Genomic DNA, 19,883 nt, shown 5'->3' on the forward strand with positions numbered 1-19,883 from the left:
TAACGTTAAATGGCCGCTCGTCGGCAATTACTTTATCCCGTCAGCCATGTTTTGGGTCAAAAACTTTGACAACGCCTTTCATCCTCTCAGCCCCGAGTTCCTTGAGCAGATTGCTGTTCTAGATTCCAGCACACGCGCTTTATCTTTCACCTACTGTATTGCCCCCTCTTCTACCACTGGCTTCCCTCTCAGTTCTGAAATGTTAACTGCTCTTTCTTCCATCGCCTCTTTTCCAACTTCTTTTCATATTTCAGATTTCCACAAGCTAGTGTTTTTTTTCTAAATTGTCATTCACTGTAAAACAGATACACTGCGCTCTGCTTCAGAGTAGATGCTTGAGAGTACCGATAAACATCAGAAAGGGTAGATTGACAGTGGTTGAACGTGGTGTAGATTTTCATCTTCAAATGCTCCAAACAAGAGGCAGGCACCTTATACCAGAACGGTGTGGTGGCCAGGAACAAACTAAGGCCAACTGTGTGTCCAAACCTTTCAGAAAAAGACAAGCACCCCGGTTGGAAATCACTCACACCCTCCTTCGTAAAGTACTTCTCATTGATTTCCCCGCTTCCTGTCTCAATTACCATGCTATAAGTTCAGGTATGTTATGTCCATCGCCAAGAGCCAAAATATTTATTTAGCCACACAGTACAGGGTAGGCCCTTCCGGCTCTTCGCTGTCGCCCCAGCAACCCAGATTAACACTAAAATCAGAGGACAATTTTCAGTTACCAATTAACCTACCCAGGACGTCAATGTGAGGGAGGTGGCGGACAGGCCCCTGTGCATCGACCAGCTTTTTAAAACGTGCGCATTGCCAGTACAACCTGCAATTCTCGGGAGGGAGGGATCTGGTCGTGGTATTTACCCATGTTATTTAACTTTGGCCATGTGAAGTTATGCATTAACCACGGTTGCCGCATGCCTGCTTCTCAAAGCTGGAGGAAGCATTGGACCAGAACTACCTTATTCGTGGCCCCCAGCACTAAATGAACTCCTGCTTGGGGGGGGGGGGAGAGAGGGGCTGGAAGTAATCAAATTTGTTCTTTTCTGGGGTCCGCAGCCCCAATCACTTTTTCTGAAGTTTTCGCCGTCTTCCAGAGACTCCCGAATAGAGTTGGCAAACCAGGGCATGACAGAGGATGCACAGGGCTCCGGTGGTCAGGGGCTCCCACATTCGACATACATTGTGCGGCAATGGTTTCCAAGGCAGGAAAAGTATTTGAGAGAGCCCATTATTGAGATCAGAAATGAAACTAGCTCTCGTGCCTGGAGTTCCTTTGCTCACTGAAAGCACTGGCACACCTTTTGCTTTCCAGCACCCATTGTCCAGCTACACGTCAGACACAGCCAGCCCTTACATTGCCCTAGAGAGATGACTGAAAATGTACTTCCAGTAACTTTGAAGAGATCCAGCCAACTGCAGGCTGTTGAATTTCAGGAAAAACCCTAGAACCTGCCGACTTGCTTCAGGTGGCAAAGCTGTTTCCCACCCCCTATTCTTCCTAATCGAGGGAAAGCTACTGACACGATGAAGGAAGCCCTGACCACCAGAGATTTTATTTCTGCCCTAAACGCCAGCAGTGTGACAGGTAGTAACTCAATCGACCCTAATGAGCCTGCTCTGCTGCACTTGTTCAGCATCGTTGATTATTGCAAACCAAGCTATGATTTTGGCCAAGAACACAGGCGGAGAGAGATTCTGATGCTGATTACAAGTACACCAGGCAAGACGGGTAAATTCACACGTAACAGTGGTTTTGTTTAATCATAAGTTTTGAGTGATCTTACTGAGTTTAAAAATACACGTCAGTTATCAACAAACCTTACTTTTACTGGGAAGCCTGATGCTAACACTTCAGCAAATACGACCTCCTGGACTTTTGCACAGGGTAAAAAAAATGCTCATTTCAGAAAGTTCTATTCTTTATCCAATCTTTTTTGAAAAGGATAGATTTAATAGATATCTTTTCACAAAATTTAAAAACACGACTTGATTGCAAAACATTAAATAATTTCAACGCTGACTACAAATGTATAAGATATACAACACTTTACATTCAAGATTTTGATACATATTTCACAGATGTAGAACTTCGTAAGGTAATGAGGATTTCTACAGATTAAGGATAGGAACGTAATTCTGAGTGTTTCCCTCCCACCCACGTACAACTAGCCAGGCAGAATCTGGCCACAGCCCACTGCGCAGAACGGTTTCGCGCTGGATCTGGACAGTTCACTGTGTTCAGCAGTGGGAGCAGTGTAACTGTATCTCTGTACAAGAGGCATCAACGGGAAAACAAACGACCAGGGATAAGTGACCGGGGCCAGGAACGGAATGCAGATGTCAGACGAGAAGGCATCCGCTCTACACCCACAATCGAGTCTGTCACTAATAGTCAAGCTCTTGCAGAAAAAGGGAGATAAAGGAACAGATGGAACTGTGTACCAGAGTATGTGTCATCAGTTCAAGACAGAAAAACCCCTTTATGGTATAAAAAGAGGCAGAAAATCCCAAGCTACTAAAATGCCGAAAGTACAACTACGTATAAAATAGCTACCATCGAATGATTGAATTACTAGCTCTTTTAATGACGTTTTCCAAAAATGTCTAACCAAACCACCCAGAGTTTTTTTAAAACACAAGTACAGATTTTAAAGTACTTTTCTTTTCAAAATAAAGAGCACGCATTGTTTTTAGAGACAATCTACACAAGAAAAAAGTTACAAAAAATATTTGCAGAGGCCAAGCATACACAGGTTTGTTAATTATACACATATGGTTACAGGTGTACTTGCAAAAGTTCTTCTGGAAATATACACAAGGCTTTCTGTAAATGTACATCATGAATGTAGTGTTACATTTCTATATTCAAACCAAGAAAATTGACAGTATCATACATTCACTTACAAGTAGACAAAAAATGCAAAATACAGGTATCTTCTGTACAAAAGGGGTAAGGTCCACACTTTACAAGATGAACAGGAAGTTTCGTTTCCATGGTAACTAGGGGTTCTGTTGCTATGCACAATTTCTTTTACTGTCACAACAAAAAAAAACATTACAATATTTGTAAAAGTTCTATGTGAAGATTATTAATTTTCCACAACATTTATAAAGACTACTGTTCCATCAAGTGACAGATTAAAAAGAAAGTAAGTGTTTTACATTCCCTAAGCTGTATAAAGATAGAACATTTTCCTTCAAAAATTTACTTCTGATTGAGAATTTACATTGTACAATACTATATGCTAACGACAAAAGGAAAAAAATGTGAATATACACTGAAATGCACAGTCTCATTTTTGTTTTCAAAGGGTTAAAGTTGGTTCAAACTTTCCACATTTACATTATAGAGGTTTACAAATGTACAATTGTACAGTCAAATTATGCTCCACTACTAGGGTACATTTTAGATACAGATAGACATCAAATTGCCAAAAAGGAAAAAAACCTACAAATATATATGCAAAGTCTACAACAATTATACACTACATATTTATAAGCAAGACCAAACATTTGGTTGGATTTCATTTTGTCTTCCTCAGGCTGAATTTCATTAAACATCAGTCCTCTAGGTTCTATATTTTATTGTACACACCTACCTGTGAAGGAATAGGAGGCAAGCGGCACGCCCGCAGAGGGAGTACACACACAAACAGAAACTGTGTTCCATGGTTGATCTCAACATGAAAGAAAACCAAACAGCATACCTGGAATTTGAGTCGGCCAGAAAGCTGGGGCTGAGCAGTCAATGCAAATCATAAAAACAGCAGGTATTCAGGTTTAAAAACACCCACAGGTTAGGGAAAATTATGAAAAAAAGGACACCCGTGGGGCCCGTTTTAATTATTATTTTTACACAATAACTTTCATTTTAAAGTTAATCGTCATATGTTTTGAAAACCTGTGTAACTGATTTAAATATAAATTTGTCAAATAATTGCTGAAAAGCTCATGTCCATAATGAGAAAAAAAGATAATTACAAGTAGATTTCAACTTCTTGGATATCTTACTGTCACAGCAGGAGTATATTGAGCCAAATCTGCATTTAACACAAGCCCAATTTCACCAAAAAGCACCCTGAACTTTTCTACTTTTTGTACATATAATGGGATGGCTAAAATATCACAATTTTGATGTATTTTCTTTATCTTAAACCTTATGTACACTATTCCTATACATCACTGAGACACGGTAGAAAAGCAGGGCAGTGATCATTTCTAAAAAATTAACCAAAAAAAGTGTGAACATCTCCTGGAAAAAATAGGACTTTGAGAATTGCTAAGCATCATATATAATATATACATAACAGACAAAATAAAATTTATAAATGCTTTCACTGAAGAAACTAAATTGGTTTGCTTTTTGCTAGCATGGTATGGCAACCTAAAATCAAGATGTTTTTTTTGTTTGCTATGAGCCTGCAGAGGTGGAGAATTAGGCTGCTGGTTATCACGTCAGTCAATCGCGTTTTAGTCCCCCAGGAAAGGGATGTTGGGAGGAGTAATTCTGCTTTAAAAATTTCACATTTACAGCATTCCATTCGGCGGCCCACCAATGGGGCCGAGGTCCACTCCATTCTTCATGTAATATTTTTCAAGTTTGGCCAAGATGTGTTTTCCGTAGGTGTACTTGCGAAGGGTTGCAATGTGAGGCCTGATCTGTAAAGAAATTTTTGAACATGCAGTTACAAGAGTAAGAGCTGATCTCTCAGTGTGCTACTGCTAATAACAAGACCAGGAAACATGCGTAAGGCAGAGCAAATCAGACAGTGCTGCAATCCTGCTGCCTGATTTTTTGTCTACGGCCAACCCCTAGATAAGACAAGTTCCTAACAATGTACCTTCCAATTCATTAATGAAATACAGACCAATCCTTCACATGCTTTTTCACAAACTATCCTCCCCTACTGAAGCAGAATCAGAATCAGGTTTAATATCACCAGCACGTTGTGTAATTTGCTGACTTTACAGCAGCAGTACAATAAATACATAATAATATAAACACATGAATTACAGTATACATATTAAATATATATGAGGGGGGAGGAGGAGAAGAAGATGGTGACGCGACGGCAGCGCGCGCGGCCTCTCCGGTGAATGATATCTGTAGTCTGTCAAGTAGGGGACCGTGCACAATTCTGATTTGATGGAGACAGATGTGAGAACACGGAGGAACATCTGGAAAACTTCTGAAATGCCCGCTTTGCTGCCGCTGCTACTGTGTGGTAACCGGAATCCCGGAGCAGAAGGCCCCGAATCCTCGGCTTTGCTTGTTTCTGCAGCCGGGGCGAGGTCGAAGGCGCTCGGCAGAGGATGACGCTCGGGAGGCTGTATCGGAGGGGCTGGTCGGAAGCTCGAACAGACGGACGCAGTGTCCGCTGTGGTCAGCTGCTTCCAAGGCATCGGCAGTGGTCGATGCCTGGAGGTTTATGACAGGGAGCTTCTCCCTTTTGCCGCCTGCTATCGGGGACTCGGGAGTCCATCGGGACTTGAGACTTTCTTTTTATCGTCCCCATGGTTTGTTCTTTATCAATTTATGGTATTGTTTTGCACTGCTGTAACTATATGTTATAATTATATAGTTCTGTCAGTGTTAGTCTTTGGTTTGCCCTGTTTTCTGTGATATCACTCTGGAGGAACATTGTATCATTTCTTAATGCATGTATGCATTTCTAAATGGCAATAAAAGAGGACTGAGTGTTCTCATAATCTAAAAAAAAGTTAATTAAGCAGTGCAAAAATGGAAATAAAAAGTATTGAGGTAGTTTTCATGGGTTCAACGTCCATTCAGAAACCGGCAGAAGGGAAGAATATACACAGGTGATGTGATGTGATACACCATCCTTAAGATGGAGGGTTGTCGCAGACACAAAACACTGCAGCACAGAAGCAGCCCCTTCAGCCCATCTAGTCTGTGCAAAACTATTATTCTGCCCAAACCTATCACATGGACGATACCCCCATACCTCTCCAACTGTTAAATATCTGCTGTGGCAAGAAAAGTTGTTTATTTCACTCACAATGTCTTAAGAGTCATCGAGAAGTACAGTACAGAAACAGGCCCTTCAGCCTATCCAGTCCATGCTGAGCCATTTAAACTGTCTACTCCCATCAACGTGCAGTAGGGACCACACCCCTACTATCCATGCACCTATCCAAATTTGTCTTAAATATTGAAATCAAGCTCGCATGCACCGCTTCTGCTGCCAGCTCGTTCCACACTCTCTCGACCCTCTGAGTGAAGTTTCCCTTCATGTTCCCCTTACACATAACCCGTGACTGCTGGTTGTAATCCTACCCAACTGCTTACCTGCATTTACCCTTTTAATATTCCTCATATCAGGGACCCATGATTCAACAACTTGTGTTAACACAGTTCAATGTAATTTTAGCTACTTCCAATTAAATATGTTTGGAATGAGTCACAGGGTGAAATGAAATGCCACAGGCTTGGACAAACTGGTAGGTTTTGAGTGGTGGGAAGATTTTTGGGTCGAGGCAGTTCAAAGCACAGGATCTCAGTGAACCCTATCGAATACTGAAAGACCTAGATAGAGTGGACAGGGGCAGGATGTTTCCATTTCCAATAGTTTGGGAAGTCTAGGGGTGGAAGAACCGCCTCAGAATACAAGGAGTCCCTTTTAGAAGAGATGAGCAGGAATTTCTTCAGCCAGAAAGTGGTAAATCTGTGGAATTCTTTGCCACAGGCAGCTGTGGAAGCCAAGGCATTGGGTATACTTAAAAAGGTTGATGGGGCATCAAATGTTACAGGAAGAAGGCAAGAGACTAGTGTTGAGAGGGATAATAAATCAGCCACGAGTGAATGGTGGGCCGAATAGCCTAATTCTGCTTCAATACCTTGTGGGTTTATAAAGCAAATGAAAAATTCTAATTCATTTGTGGAAGAGATCAGATTTGGAACAGAACAGAAATCTCAAAGATATTTAGCAGTAAAGGTTGTCCCAGACACAAATAAGCTGAGGTTATATAGGTATTTGAAAACAGGGATGACGATGTGAAACCAAATCTGGAAGACTGCACTGACTGTACAAGACTGATCAGATGGCCAGGACTTTGAACAAATTAAGGCATGGGTAGTTTTAGTTGCATGGATTTATACAGAAGGAAGTTTGGGCAGGAGATACAAACTGGTCAGGTCACCAAGGTCCAAAAGACCACAGAGACGGGTGCAGAATTGGGCCATTCAGCCCATCAAATCTGCCCGACCATTTGATCAAAGCAACACTCACAACACACTGGAGAAACTCAGCAGGTCCGGCAGCATCCGTAGAAATGATCAGTCAGACTGATCATTTCCACGGATGCTGCCCAACCTGCTGAGTTCCTCCAGCACGTTGTGAGTGTTGCTTTGACCCCAGCATCTGCAGAGTATTTTGTATCTACCATTTGATCATATAGTCCATTTATTTTCCCAATCAACCCTTTCTCCTACCTTTTCCCCAAAGGGAAAAGGGAAGAATGAAGATGATAAGGCAGGAAAGGAATCGAGTGATGCCATTCGCGATGAAAATGAGCAGTAAATTTTGCAGTCAGCATCTATTGGAAGTCAAAACACAACAACATGGTTGTGAATGGTCTGGTTCAGCTTTGGACAGCTACCAGAGATGATCATGATCCTAATCACAAACCCTCAAGACTTTCCCGTCATTAGTAAAGTGCTGCCCATTACTCAGTTCAGTCTAACTATCTTGAGAGTATTTAGGAATGTTTCCCTCCACATAGGTCATCTAGTTATCATCAGGTTTTAGTTGAAGCCTTAAGGGTAGATTGACTGTCAACACTTCTAAAGTACTTGAGGAGTCTTCAAGTCCTGTAGAGGATATAAAAGATGATAAGAAACAGGTAACTTTTCTAAGAGTAGTGCAGCTTGGGCACAAAGTATGACGAGGGATTTAAGCCACAAACTGCAGGGAAGATAGATCAGATCACAAGATGCCCAGATAACATGACTGATTCTTTGTTTCCAGCTCAAGCCTCATTCCGGAAGTGACAACAAAATTGACACTAACAAATGAGGCACGAGAGACTGCAGACGCTGGAATCTGGAGCAATAATCTGTGGCATGGTAACGTAGCAGTTAGGGTAATGCTATTACAGCATTAGCGATGCGGGTTCAAAACTGCTGCTGTGCGCAGTGTTTGATCTCCCCGCGACTGTGTGGGTTTCCTTTGGGTGCTCTGGTTTCCTCTCACCTTCCAAAGACGCACAAGTTACTAGGTTAATTGGACACTCGGGCATCATTGGACAGTGCAGGGTTGTCAGGCCGGAATGCTATGTTACCATGCTGTGTCCCTAAACACAAATAAACATGAGCTCAGGGACTTTAGAAAGGAAAAGGAGATGGTAACTGACAGTTGCTGGACAGTAACGAGCCCTTTTTGGATGATTTTGCCAGCTATGGAGAGAACGCACGCCGACAATGCACTTTGAAGGGCAAGAGTTCCTGAGGGGGCAGGGACAGCAGCAGTATGCACAAGGAGTAGGTGGCCGGAGGCCTGAGGTGTAGGAGATGGGTCAAGGGTGCAAGAAAGTTGGATTGAATCTAGAAAACAAGCTTCAGTTCGGGGAAAGAGCAAAAAGAAACATCAGAACTTTGATGTGGGGAGGAGGAAGGAGAAAAACTGCAGTATCAAATAAATAAGTCTCAAGATTTGGGAGTACAAGATTATGCCTTTGGAACTCCCTGAGGGCAGATGTTACAAACTTTCATTTATAACTCAATGGACTGAACATTCCTTTGTCTGTCAGGAGAGTCATTACTTCACTGTCGTCATTCCATGCATCACCATTCAATAAAGAAACCTCCAGTTGATGCGAAGCGTGATTAAGCTACAGTATGGGAATCAGCGTGATGCAGGGGACAGGCAGCAAGAACACAAGCGAGCGCATCACTGCACCAGTCTCACAATCCACAACTTAAGAATCTGGAATTTATGACTTCAGAATCACGGGCACAAAGTAACCCAAACAAGATCTTTTAACCCAAATATATTTTGTCTTGCCTGTTAAGCTGGGCATGGACACCCCTGAAGATTTGGTCCAGGATATATTTACAAAAATTTTGGGGACTGAGTTTTCATTAAGAAACTATTTACATACTCTGTGTTAAACAGAGAAGTAAAAAAATATTACATTAAAAATTTTAAGTGCGTTTGACCTCTGGCAACCCGGAGATGACCATTTTGACAAACGGGTCATCTGGAGGCAGCACGGTAGCATAGCCGTTAGCATTACCATTCACAGCGTCAGTCACTCTACAAAGATCAGGCTTCAATTCCTGACCCTGCCTGTTCTCCCCGTGAGCGTGTGGATTTCATCCAAGTGCTCTGGTTTCCTCCCACATTCCAAAGATTACAGTCGGCGCTAGCAAGTCATTGGCAACATGTTATGTGAGAACCAGGAGCACGCTGACACCTGCGAGCCGCCCAGCAAAAATCCTCGCTGATAAGATTCGGCGCAAGCAACGGATTTCACTGTAGGCTTCGACGTACCGTGACAAATGAAGCTTTTCCCTTTGTCAAACTGAAAATACATCAGTGTTGTATTCAACCCACCTTATGCATCACGATCTTGCGCTGGGCTGGCTCTGCCACGTCAATCATCTTCTGCACCACATAGTTTGCATACTGATCCTTCATCATAGTGTATAAGGCACTGTGAGGACCATCGTTAATACTGCACACTTCATCAATCAGCAGAGCTCGCTCAGCACGAGAGGCGTGGGTCACACATTTCTCCACAACATTGCTGGAAAACAAAGGCATCCACACTTGTGACAGCTGACAAGTTCAATGACTAAAAATAACTACTCCGAATTAAGCTACGTTTTAATATAGCTAAACGGAAAATCCATTCGCACCTCTAAGCTGACAACCAACCGGGGTCAGATGTAAAATCAAGACTGGGTGTGACAAAGGCTTACACAGGGGGACTGTGAAACATGAAATTAGCTCAACATTATTAAAGCTGAAATATCAACAGGAAAAGAAAAAATTAGACTTTGCACCCTAGCTGCCTTGGCCACAGGGTGCTGTTTGGGAATCACTGGGTCTGCCAAAAGAACAGACATTTAACAGGGGACTGGATGAGGAGCTCTCTTTCTGAACCAAATGGGACTACCCTTCAAATACGGTCAACACCAGAGCAGAAGGAAAAAGAGAACATTTATTTCAAAACCATAGAGCACTGCAGCACAGAATCAGATCCTGTGGCCCATCTACCAGAACCTGGACCACAACCACTACTTGTTCCACAATCACACCACCCTGAGTGAAGAAAGTTCAGCCCCCACCCCCAGGTTCCCCTTAAATATTTCACCTTTCACCCTAAACTAATAACCTCTAGTTTTAGTCTCACCTAATCTCGGGGGTGGGGCTGCATGTATTTACCCCTCCACCCTCACAAATTCTGTTTACTTATTTATAAAGATGCAGCACGGAATATGTCTTTACAGCCCTTCAAACCACGCCGCCCAGCAATCCCGATTTAATCCTCGCCTAGTCACGGACAATTTAGAATGACCAAACTAACCTGAGGGAGGAAACCACGCAGTCACGGGGTGAACATAGGAACTCCTTACAGGTTTCTCCTATATTCCCTGCAGCATAGGAAAATGAGGGTGGAAAGTTCTAACCTTTTCCCTATAACTTAGTCACATCAAAATCCTTATAAATTTTCTCAGCAATCTTTCAACCCGATCGCTAACCGTATTGTTATAACTACCGGAAAGGACAGCAGAATCAGGTCCCATAGAAATAATCATGAGGTATTTCACAGAAAAGAAACCTTTTTTGCTGGATTATGGGATTTAATTGCTCAGCTCAGAAAAGACAGTAGGAACAGAAAAGACTGAATGGCTTCTATCTGTACTTTAAGATTCTGCAAAAGGGAGACTCACTTGGCTGTTCCAAGCATTAAGCAGCAAACTGTTCACAAACTTCCAATTCAACTAAAGGTACAGCACTCTACTAAGTAGTAACCAGATGTCCCAGACACACTATATTGAACAGGATGATGCTGTCTGTGAAGTTCAATAATGCTTCAGTTGAGATCAGCATTTAAATCAATATTTAAATTCAAACCCTCGGAATTCATTTCAATTCTTCACATTCTTTATGAACGATCAAGATTTTAAGAGTAGAAAGCTGTATCCAAAGCTCATAGATGATCCAAGCCTCAGGTTAACTGAACAGGGTAAGAAACTTGGAACACAAATGGCAATTTAGCTGGCTTGAATGAAAAAGCCTTTTTTTTTAAATTTTCCCCCAAAGGCTTCCAATCTCCTTAGAATAAAAAAATCCTGAATTCTCAATTGTAAATCAGAATGTCTTTTCACTGCAACGATGTTCCCTCGAATTTGTTTTTACAGCTGCACAGAACAACCATTGCTCTGACCAGGAAATATTTATTTATTTATTTTATACACAGACTGGAAACTGTGCGGCACTTTAATAAAACTTCATGTTAAAGAAAATTCCAGCTGCGTGGCAACAAAGGTTATGTGCGCAGGAGCATTTCAGTTGCTGCGCAGCTGTGTACCCGCGCAGCTTATAAGGAACAGTGCACTGCAAAATGGGCCTGAGGACGTAAACTAGGAGCTCCATTGTACAAAAGATCACACCACCAAATCAAAGGTAGATTCCAGTTCCGCTAATTCAACTGAGTATCGCTAGCCGTACCTGGCAAACTTATGCTGGCTCAAAGCAAGGACATTTCCTCGGATCTCAGACACGATCTTACTCTTGTCCTCAGGCCGGCCATGCTCCAGAACGTGCTGAATGACGTAATTCCCGTACTGATCCTGTAAGTAAGCGAATAAAGTTAAAGTAACAAAAGAACCAAAATCATTAACATACTAGGTACTTCAACACTTTTTTTAAGGGCTCAAATTAGATTTGTACAATGATGCTTTCAAGGATAAGGCACTTACTCAGCTGGGAGGTACAAAATGCATAATAGTGATTAAGTAAACATCACCCCATGCTAATTACATAATCAGCCATCAACACTTAACATACTGTTGATCAGAGGATTATGTAAGAAAACACTGACGTCATTTTCCATTTAATGAGTAGTTGTTGATTAGAATAGAAAGCAGAAAATGCTTTGGGTAATGGCCCTCCCTGAGAAAATCTATTCTACCTCAATGGCCCTATTCCTCACCTCTGTACATTCAAAATACAGTGCTGCCTCAAAAATCACAATATTCCAGGGTGTTGCACACTGAAATAAAACAGCTATCACAAGTACAAGCTCTGCAGTATGAACCAAAAAGATAAACTAAACGTACCACACACAAAATGCTGGAGGAACTCAGCAGGTCAAGGCAGAATCTACGGCAATGAATAGACAGTCAACGTTTCGGACAGAGACCCCTCATCTGGACTGGAAAAAAGAGTCAGAGCAAGAAAGTTGGGGCAGAGGAGGAAGAAACAGAAAGTGATGGGCTTGTGAAACGGGAAGGGTGGGGAAGGTAAAGAGCTGGGAAGTTGATTGGTGGAAGAGATACAGGGCTGGAGAAGGGGAACTCTGCTGAGAGAGGACAGAATGCCAAAGAAGAAAGAAAATGGGGAGGAGCACCAGAGGGAGGTGATAGGCAGGTAAGGAAGGAAGTAAGTTGAGAGGGAAAAGTGTATGGGGAATGATTCGGGGGGGGGGGGTGGAATACTGGAAATTCGAGAAATCGTTGTTCATGCCATCAGGTTTACCATTCTCACCTCATCAACCACCACTTTAAATATACCCAATGAGCTGGCCTCCAAAGCCACCTGTGGCAATGAATTCAACAGATTCACCATCCTCTGGCTAAAGAAATTCTTGCTCATCTCTGTTCTAAAGGGATGATCCTCTATTCTGAGGCTGTGCCCCTCTTTACTGGACTCCACCATGGTAAGAAACACCTTCTCCACTTCCACTCTATCTGGGTCTTTCAATATACAGTGGGTTTCAGTGAGATCCCATATCTCCCCATCCTTTTAAATTCCAGTGAGTACAGGCCCAGAGCAATCAAACGCTCCTCTTAAATTAACCATTTCATTCCCTGAATCATTCTTGGGAACCTTCTCTGGTCCCTCTCCAATGCAGTACATTTTTAATCAGATAGAAAAGTTTCCAATATTTACGGCAAACATACAATGCTGAAGTGGAAAAGAAACCTAAAGATTGTGGGTATCAGCTAAAAGTACAACAGCAACAGATGGGGAGTTCCCTCTATGCACAAGCAATTACACTGAATGCCAGTCAACATTAATACTACGAGTCTGGTCTAGAATGGCTGCTTGGCTACTCAGGTGCAGAATTATTTGCAGCACCAGTCAGCAAAGGCCACACAAAAACACCAACTGGGGGGGGGGGGGTGTAATCAACGTCCAGTGTACTGATGATACAAAGGGACAAGTTTCTCATACACTCAGGAAAACCAATGATTTCCCCCAACACCATTTAAGCAGTTGCAGTTAGAAAATTAGAAAAAGTCGAAAAATTAACTGAGTTAATTATGATTATAAACATGAATGACAATTATCGGTTCAATGGAAAAACCCTGCCTTAACATCCCTAATGGCAATTAAGAATTCTCATTCTCATGAGCAAAAATCTACAAGGACTTTCTTTTCTCTGTACAGACAAGCCCCTCATCACAGCTGTGCCGGTTATGAAAAGTCACGTAAATGGAATTCACAAATCATTACCAATATATTTGAGATCAGGAATGAAGTTCACTCTCACAGAATTGACACGGGGGTAAAAACAAACACTGCAAAAGGAACAAACTTTGACATGCCTCCATTTGTCAGAGCGAGCAGGATGGAATTGGAGATGCGAGAGGTTACCACCTACATCCACCCTCTTCTCCCCCTCCCCATGGGCCACGCTGGATGTTGTAGGGGCCACAAGAAAAATACAAGAAACTGGCAGCCATAGGAGTTCCTGAAAAGGCCTTAAGTTTACTGTTTCAATCAAATATTACTAACATATATAAACAAAAATAAATAAGTCTATGTAATTGGAATCCTGAATGAAATTAATGGAAAAATATGCTAGATGATGTAAATGAGGCAGCAAAACAGATTTTTGTGTGTGGGGTGCAGCCATCATCTCTGCTCCTGCTTAACAATTCACACGAATTACCATTCACACCCTGCAGGGCAGCCCACTGAGCCTTAATCCACATCCGCCCCCAAATCACAAACTGCAGACTGGGTGGGGGCTATCAGCAGCGAGGCCAATCAGCGAGTGTGCAGCAAAAGGCTGGTTCTGTCTGCCCTCCACTGACCCGTGCGTGTTATAAGACTTATTAAACATGACATGAAGGCTGCAGTTAACCCGCAGAGGGGTCATCTGCCAGAAACGGCTACACTGCAGAGCGGCAAGAACGTGTGAAGCCTACCAGAGTGATATAACAGTTCGAGCAAAATTTCTACATAACTGGTGATATTCAAAATAAATTTCCACAGCTCTGGAAGAAAGCAGTTATTTTTAATTGGATTTGGTTTTATTTAAGGTCTATCAAAAGCTCGTAACCATCTTGATGTAGTCAAAAGATGGAATCTTCAACTAACCAAGATGCAACCAGATATTCAGAAACTCGAGTTTACATGTTGCAAGGATCCCACTAAATACCCAAACTAACATTAAGTGTTTTTTCATCACTAGTTTGAAGAATACTATATATCATTAAAGTACCTTCTCAGAGCTTTGAAGTAGTTTTATTTTTCATATACACCAACTTCTATAGTTGTTTATTGGAGATAGTATTGACTGGCTGCATCATGGCCTGGTTTAGAAGCACCAGTGCCTTTGAACGGGAAGTCTTACAAAAGGCAGTGGATTCGGGCCAGTACATCACAGGTAAAGCCCTTCCAACAACTGAGCACATCTACATGAAGTGCTGTAGGCGGAAAGCAGCATCCATCATCAGAGATCCTTACTGCCCGGGCCATGCTCTCTTCTCGCTGCTGCCACCAGGTAGAAGGTATAGGAGCCTCAGGTCTTGCACCACCAGGTTCAAGAACAAGTACTACCCCTCAACCATCAGGCTCTTGAACAAAGGGGGATAACTACATTGAAATGTTCCCACAACCAATGATCTCACTTTAAGGACTCTTTATCTCGTGTCCTCATTATTTACTGCTATTTATTTATACAGTATTTCTATTTCCACAGTCTGCTGTTTTCTGCACTCTGGTTGATCTTTCATTGATCCTGTTAAAATTACTATTCTACAGATTTGCTGAATATGCTCTTAGGAGAGCAAATCTCAGGGGAGTATATGAAAACATATATGCACTATTGCAAGAAAAAGTGTGAACCCTTTGAAACTATGTAACTATGTCATTTTCTGCATTAATTAATCACAAAATGTAGTCTGATGTTCATCCAAAACAACACTCAGATCACAGTGCAATTTACCTATTCTTGCACAACTCCAATTTCCTTCACCTCACATTGGGTGACTACAAAGCTCAATTTCAAAACACCTCAGCTACACACATCCAGCTTCCAGCTGACTTTTCTCAGTTCCAATGGCATAATCGTCACAATCGGCAACAAACACCCATATCCCATAGCCAGTGAGATGTGACATTTGCTTTGCTCAGAAGCCACAGTACTGTGCAAGTGAGCACCACTCATGCCAGGAATATTCTCCTCAGCTTCCGCTGCTGGTGAGACAGTGTATTCATTCTGGTAAGGAGGGTGGTTTGTCGAGTATTCTAATTAACTCAAATTGTTTAATAGTTCAAGAATACTTGACAAAGCCTATAACATTCTAAAAAGATTTTACTCTGTATTTTACATTACATTTTGAAGAATTTTTGCTTGATATGTTACACACAACTGAATATGGAATTCATTTTGAATTCAGCAGGTTAAAGAAATTGGGGCATACATGGTGGATATTAGGATCGTTCAAAAGTTCAAAAATATTACTATCTAACACTTGCACTTTCTGACTACAAGGCATACTTGGGTATAAACAACCTAAATTAAGTATGCGTCTTAAATCAGCATCTATAAAAGCCTTTGTAAATTTTAATTATGAAACACATTTGTTGTTATTGAAGGGCATGATTAATATGCTCTCTCTCTTAATATTACAATTAAATTACAGCCTTCCTTCTGCTGCTTTAAAAAATAACTGCTTTGACAGTACTTTCCTTTGAAGGAACTGGCATTACTTTCTGCTGCTTCTTTGCTTTTCAAGCAAAGAAAATGTGAAACAAAAATAGCAAAATGCATCACAATGTGCTGGAGGAGCTTAGCAGGCCATGCAGCATCTATGGGCGGGAATAAACAGTCAATGTTTCGGGCCGAGACCCTGCATCAACATCCTGATGAGGGGCCTCGGCCATAAACTTTGACTGTTTATTCCCGTCCGTAGATGCTACCTGACCTGCTGAGCTCCTCCACCACATTGTGTGGATTGCTCTAGATTAGTGGTCACCAACCTTTTTAAGTCCAAGATCCCCTGCCTCGACCTTAGCAAGATCTACCTACTAAATCCTTTAGAGAAAAAAACAGCTCAGATTGTACTTCCTTTTATTTGGGCTAATTGTATTTGAATTACACAAAATACTTCTGAATTAATTTGTAAGTATGGCAAACAAGAAAACACTGTAACTAGCATATCAAACAGGCCATAGCTGTCTTTAAGAATATTACAATACTTCACACCTTTATTACTTTTCTTTAATTACTTATTACCAAGTTTATTACCTTTATTGCTAAGTTTCATTACTTAATTTTATTTCAACACGAAAAATAAACGAATAAAAATTGACTGTTGCACTCAGTGTGATGACTGGGGCTGAATACTTTCAGCTAGTTCCCTGAAATTTGGCTCATAACTACAGCCAGCCAGTCTGAGAAAGTTTGTGAGGTGTCTGTTAGTAAGACAGCTGTACTTAGATTTAATAATTTTCATCTGTGAAAATGCAATTTCACATTGATATGTTGACCCGAAGTAGGCACTGACTTTTAGTGCTATAAAACCATTGCGCATTGCTGGGGCCCCATCAGTAGTAACTGCCACCAGTTTATGAATGGGGATGTCATTTTCAGACGTATTTTTTAAACTCATTGTAAACATCCTCACCTCTCCTTCTCTCCTTTAATTGCAAGAGTGAGGAAGTCCTCCTTTGCTGTAAAATCCTGGAAAGCCATTCAGACAAATACAACAAGCTGAGCCATTTGCACTACATCCAGGGATTCATCGAACTGTAGTGAAAAATATTCACAGAGTGACAAGTCCTTTAACACTTGTCAATCCACATCCTCTGACAGTGACTCTACCCCTCCTTGTCACTGTTGCAGGGCCAAACGGTATATTATGTATTGCGGCTGTGATGCCGTTTTTGCTTTTAAAGTCACTAAAAACAGTCTCTGCGGTAATGGCCATTGCTTCCTCGAGTAAGTTGCCATCTGTAAAAGGCTTCTTGTGCTTAGCCAAAAGGTGACTTACACGAAATGATGCTTCAATAGCAGCCTTATTTCGAGCAGAATGTTTTGTGAAAAATGATTGCTTGACCTTCGACCCCGATTTCAGCTCCTCAACTTTCCTGGCGCAAATTGCACTCTTTGGGGGGGTAGGTGTCTTTATATTTCTGGTTGGTGGTTGGTGCTGTGGTGCCACTCCAGATTCCCTCTTTTAGTCAGTGCTTATGTTTGGTGGCACAACATACATACACACTTGTCTTTCACCAAGGTAAATAGAAATTCCTCTTCCCATTCTGGAAGGAATTTGTACGTTTTCGCCTTCTTTCGTGGAGCCTCCACCACGCTATCAGGATATCACCAGCGAGTGTCGTATATCAGTGGTCCCCAACCTCCGGGCCGCGGACCGATACCGATCCACGAAGAATGCAGCCAGAACGCACCCAGCACATTTTTAAGAAAAAAGCCGAAATAAACAAGCTAATTAATTAGGTGCTGCCCGGCATGTAAATGTCAGCCCAAATCAGAGGTGATTGCCGATTGCGTCGCCTCTGATCTGGGCCGACATTTACATGCCGGGCGGCACATAATTAATTAGCTGTTTATTTCGGCTTTTTTCTTAAAGATGAGCTGGGTGCATTCCAACTATCACTGCAGTATATTGATGTTTGCGACAGTCTGTACTCTTACCTAATCTAATTGGTCACTTTGATGCAGCACGGGCTACGCTGAAAACGTCGTGCATGGCGGGGGAGCTACACACATGCACACTGGGCAGAAAGAACGGAACTAAAACCCTGTAACCCAGAAACAATCTCTCTTTACAAAGAGTTTTCAGTTGCGAAAGTATTGCTATATTACCATTATCCTAATTAGTATTACTTATTTTTATAATGCTCACATTACGACAGTATTTGTGTATTTTTTTTTCAGGATCTACTGGGAAAGTCTCAAAGATCGACCGGTCGATCGCGATCGACAGGTTAGCAACCACTACTCTAGATTTTCAGTATCCCTTGTTAGAGAAATGCATCATTCTGCTTTGCGGATCTGAGGAGCTGAATTAAAATCAGGAAGCAATTATTGCAATATATCGAAATTGAGTACACAGCTTCAATTGTGGAAGAATTAATTGACAAGTTGTTGATCAAAGATGACATGAGATGCCTTTTCCTGAGGCTACAACCTCAGAGTGAGGAGTATCTCCAGATTACTTAATCAGTAGCATGTCCCATACGTCATTAATTTATTGCAACTGCAACACCCAGTGATTCTGAGCCATACATCTTACACATGTCCCTTGCGTTTAAAAAAACAGCTCAGTGTCCAATGCTGAGAAGTTCCAGTTATCACAAGGATTTGCTGTTGCACAGTTGCTTGGCCCATGGCACTACCGATCAGTGATCACAGGTTCAAATACTGTGCAGAGGCAACCACAAACAAAAAGAGCAGAATGAAAATGCAAGATTCATTTTCGATCCCTATATTTTACATTATTTGTCCTTAGATAACAAAACATGTGTTTAAAAATTATGCAGACTAGTCAGAAATTTTCTACAATAAAGCTACCTCCAGAATGACAATTTAGTGCATTATCAAGCAACTCAGGCCACAATCACAAGGCATCGTCTCTGAGCAGAAACCCAAAGCCTGGGAGTTGCCTCCCACTCGGGTAGATTAAAAAGCAGCCATGGCACAGTTCAAACCGGAGGAGGATCATTCAGAATCCTTTAAGAAGTGTAGTCACCAACGCTGATGGTGGGACCTTGCAAAATGGCAACAACTGTCAGATTATAACAATGACTACATGAAAGTATTTGTAACAAAACCAACTGGGAGTTCCATAATCCTGCAAAGGGTTTCATAAAAGATCAACTGAAGTCCATTGCTTTCCACATCCACCTTTACTTCAGTAAGCTTGCGTAATATTTTTAAACAAACATGATTTATATCTAGAGGTAAAGTTTTCAGTTGATTAATTGCACCAACTACTTTTCCAGATGAACCACAATTAAATAGAATAGTTACCTGTATAAAATATCAGAGGCAAGACCGGTAGACTGGTCCACTCTTTAGTAAAACCTGGTTAAAAAATGCTACAGTGAACTGCCCCCAAAGACTTGGGCCTCAACTATGTAAAATCTAAATCAATACTTTAGGTGAGTATCACAAGTGTAACACTTGTAATTTTTGATAAATATTTTTGATCATTTCATACAAGAGGAGGAGGAGCTTAGGAGGAGACAATGGCACCTAACAGCAACTCCTTTGTTTGCATCTGCAGAAACAGCTCCATTTCCATCTTTAATATCCCTATTTTTCCCTTTCAGGGTTCTTTTGAAGACCCTGACCTGGAGCTACACAGACTTTGGTTCTTTGCGGGAATGGGACCCGCTCCCGGGGTTTCACGACTGGCTGTTATTCGA

The 19,883-nt window shown here is 41.7% G+C and overlaps 1 protein-coding gene and 1 non-coding gene across 2 annotated transcripts in view; both read right to left on the reverse strand.

Annotated features, from left to right (window-relative positions):
- Nucleotides 1-1,859: 1,859 nt before the first annotated feature.
- The window catches only part of pum1 (pumilio RNA-binding family member 1), a 97,765-nt gene continuing 79,741 nt past the window's right edge, over nt 1,860-19,883 (reverse strand). The window contains 3 exon segments of the mRNA XM_063035150.1: nt 1,860-4,665; nt 9,582-9,774; nt 11,706-11,827. Coding sequence (XP_062891220.1) covers nt 4,534-4,665; nt 9,582-9,774; nt 11,706-11,827 — 447 coding nt within the window. The 3' untranslated portion in view covers nt 1,860-4,533.
- LOC134339184 (small nucleolar RNA SNORA50) lies at nt 18,749-18,884 on the reverse strand. The gene has a single exon (XR_010016359.1). It is a non-coding gene; the product is annotated as a small nucleolar RNA SNORA50 (small nucleolar RNA).

Source organism: Mobula hypostoma, chromosome 28 (assembly GCF_963921235.1).
Source record: "Mobula hypostoma chromosome 28, sMobHyp1.1, whole genome shotgun sequence".
NCBI lineage: Eukaryota > Metazoa > Chordata > Chondrichthyes > Myliobatiformes > Myliobatidae > Mobula > Mobula hypostoma.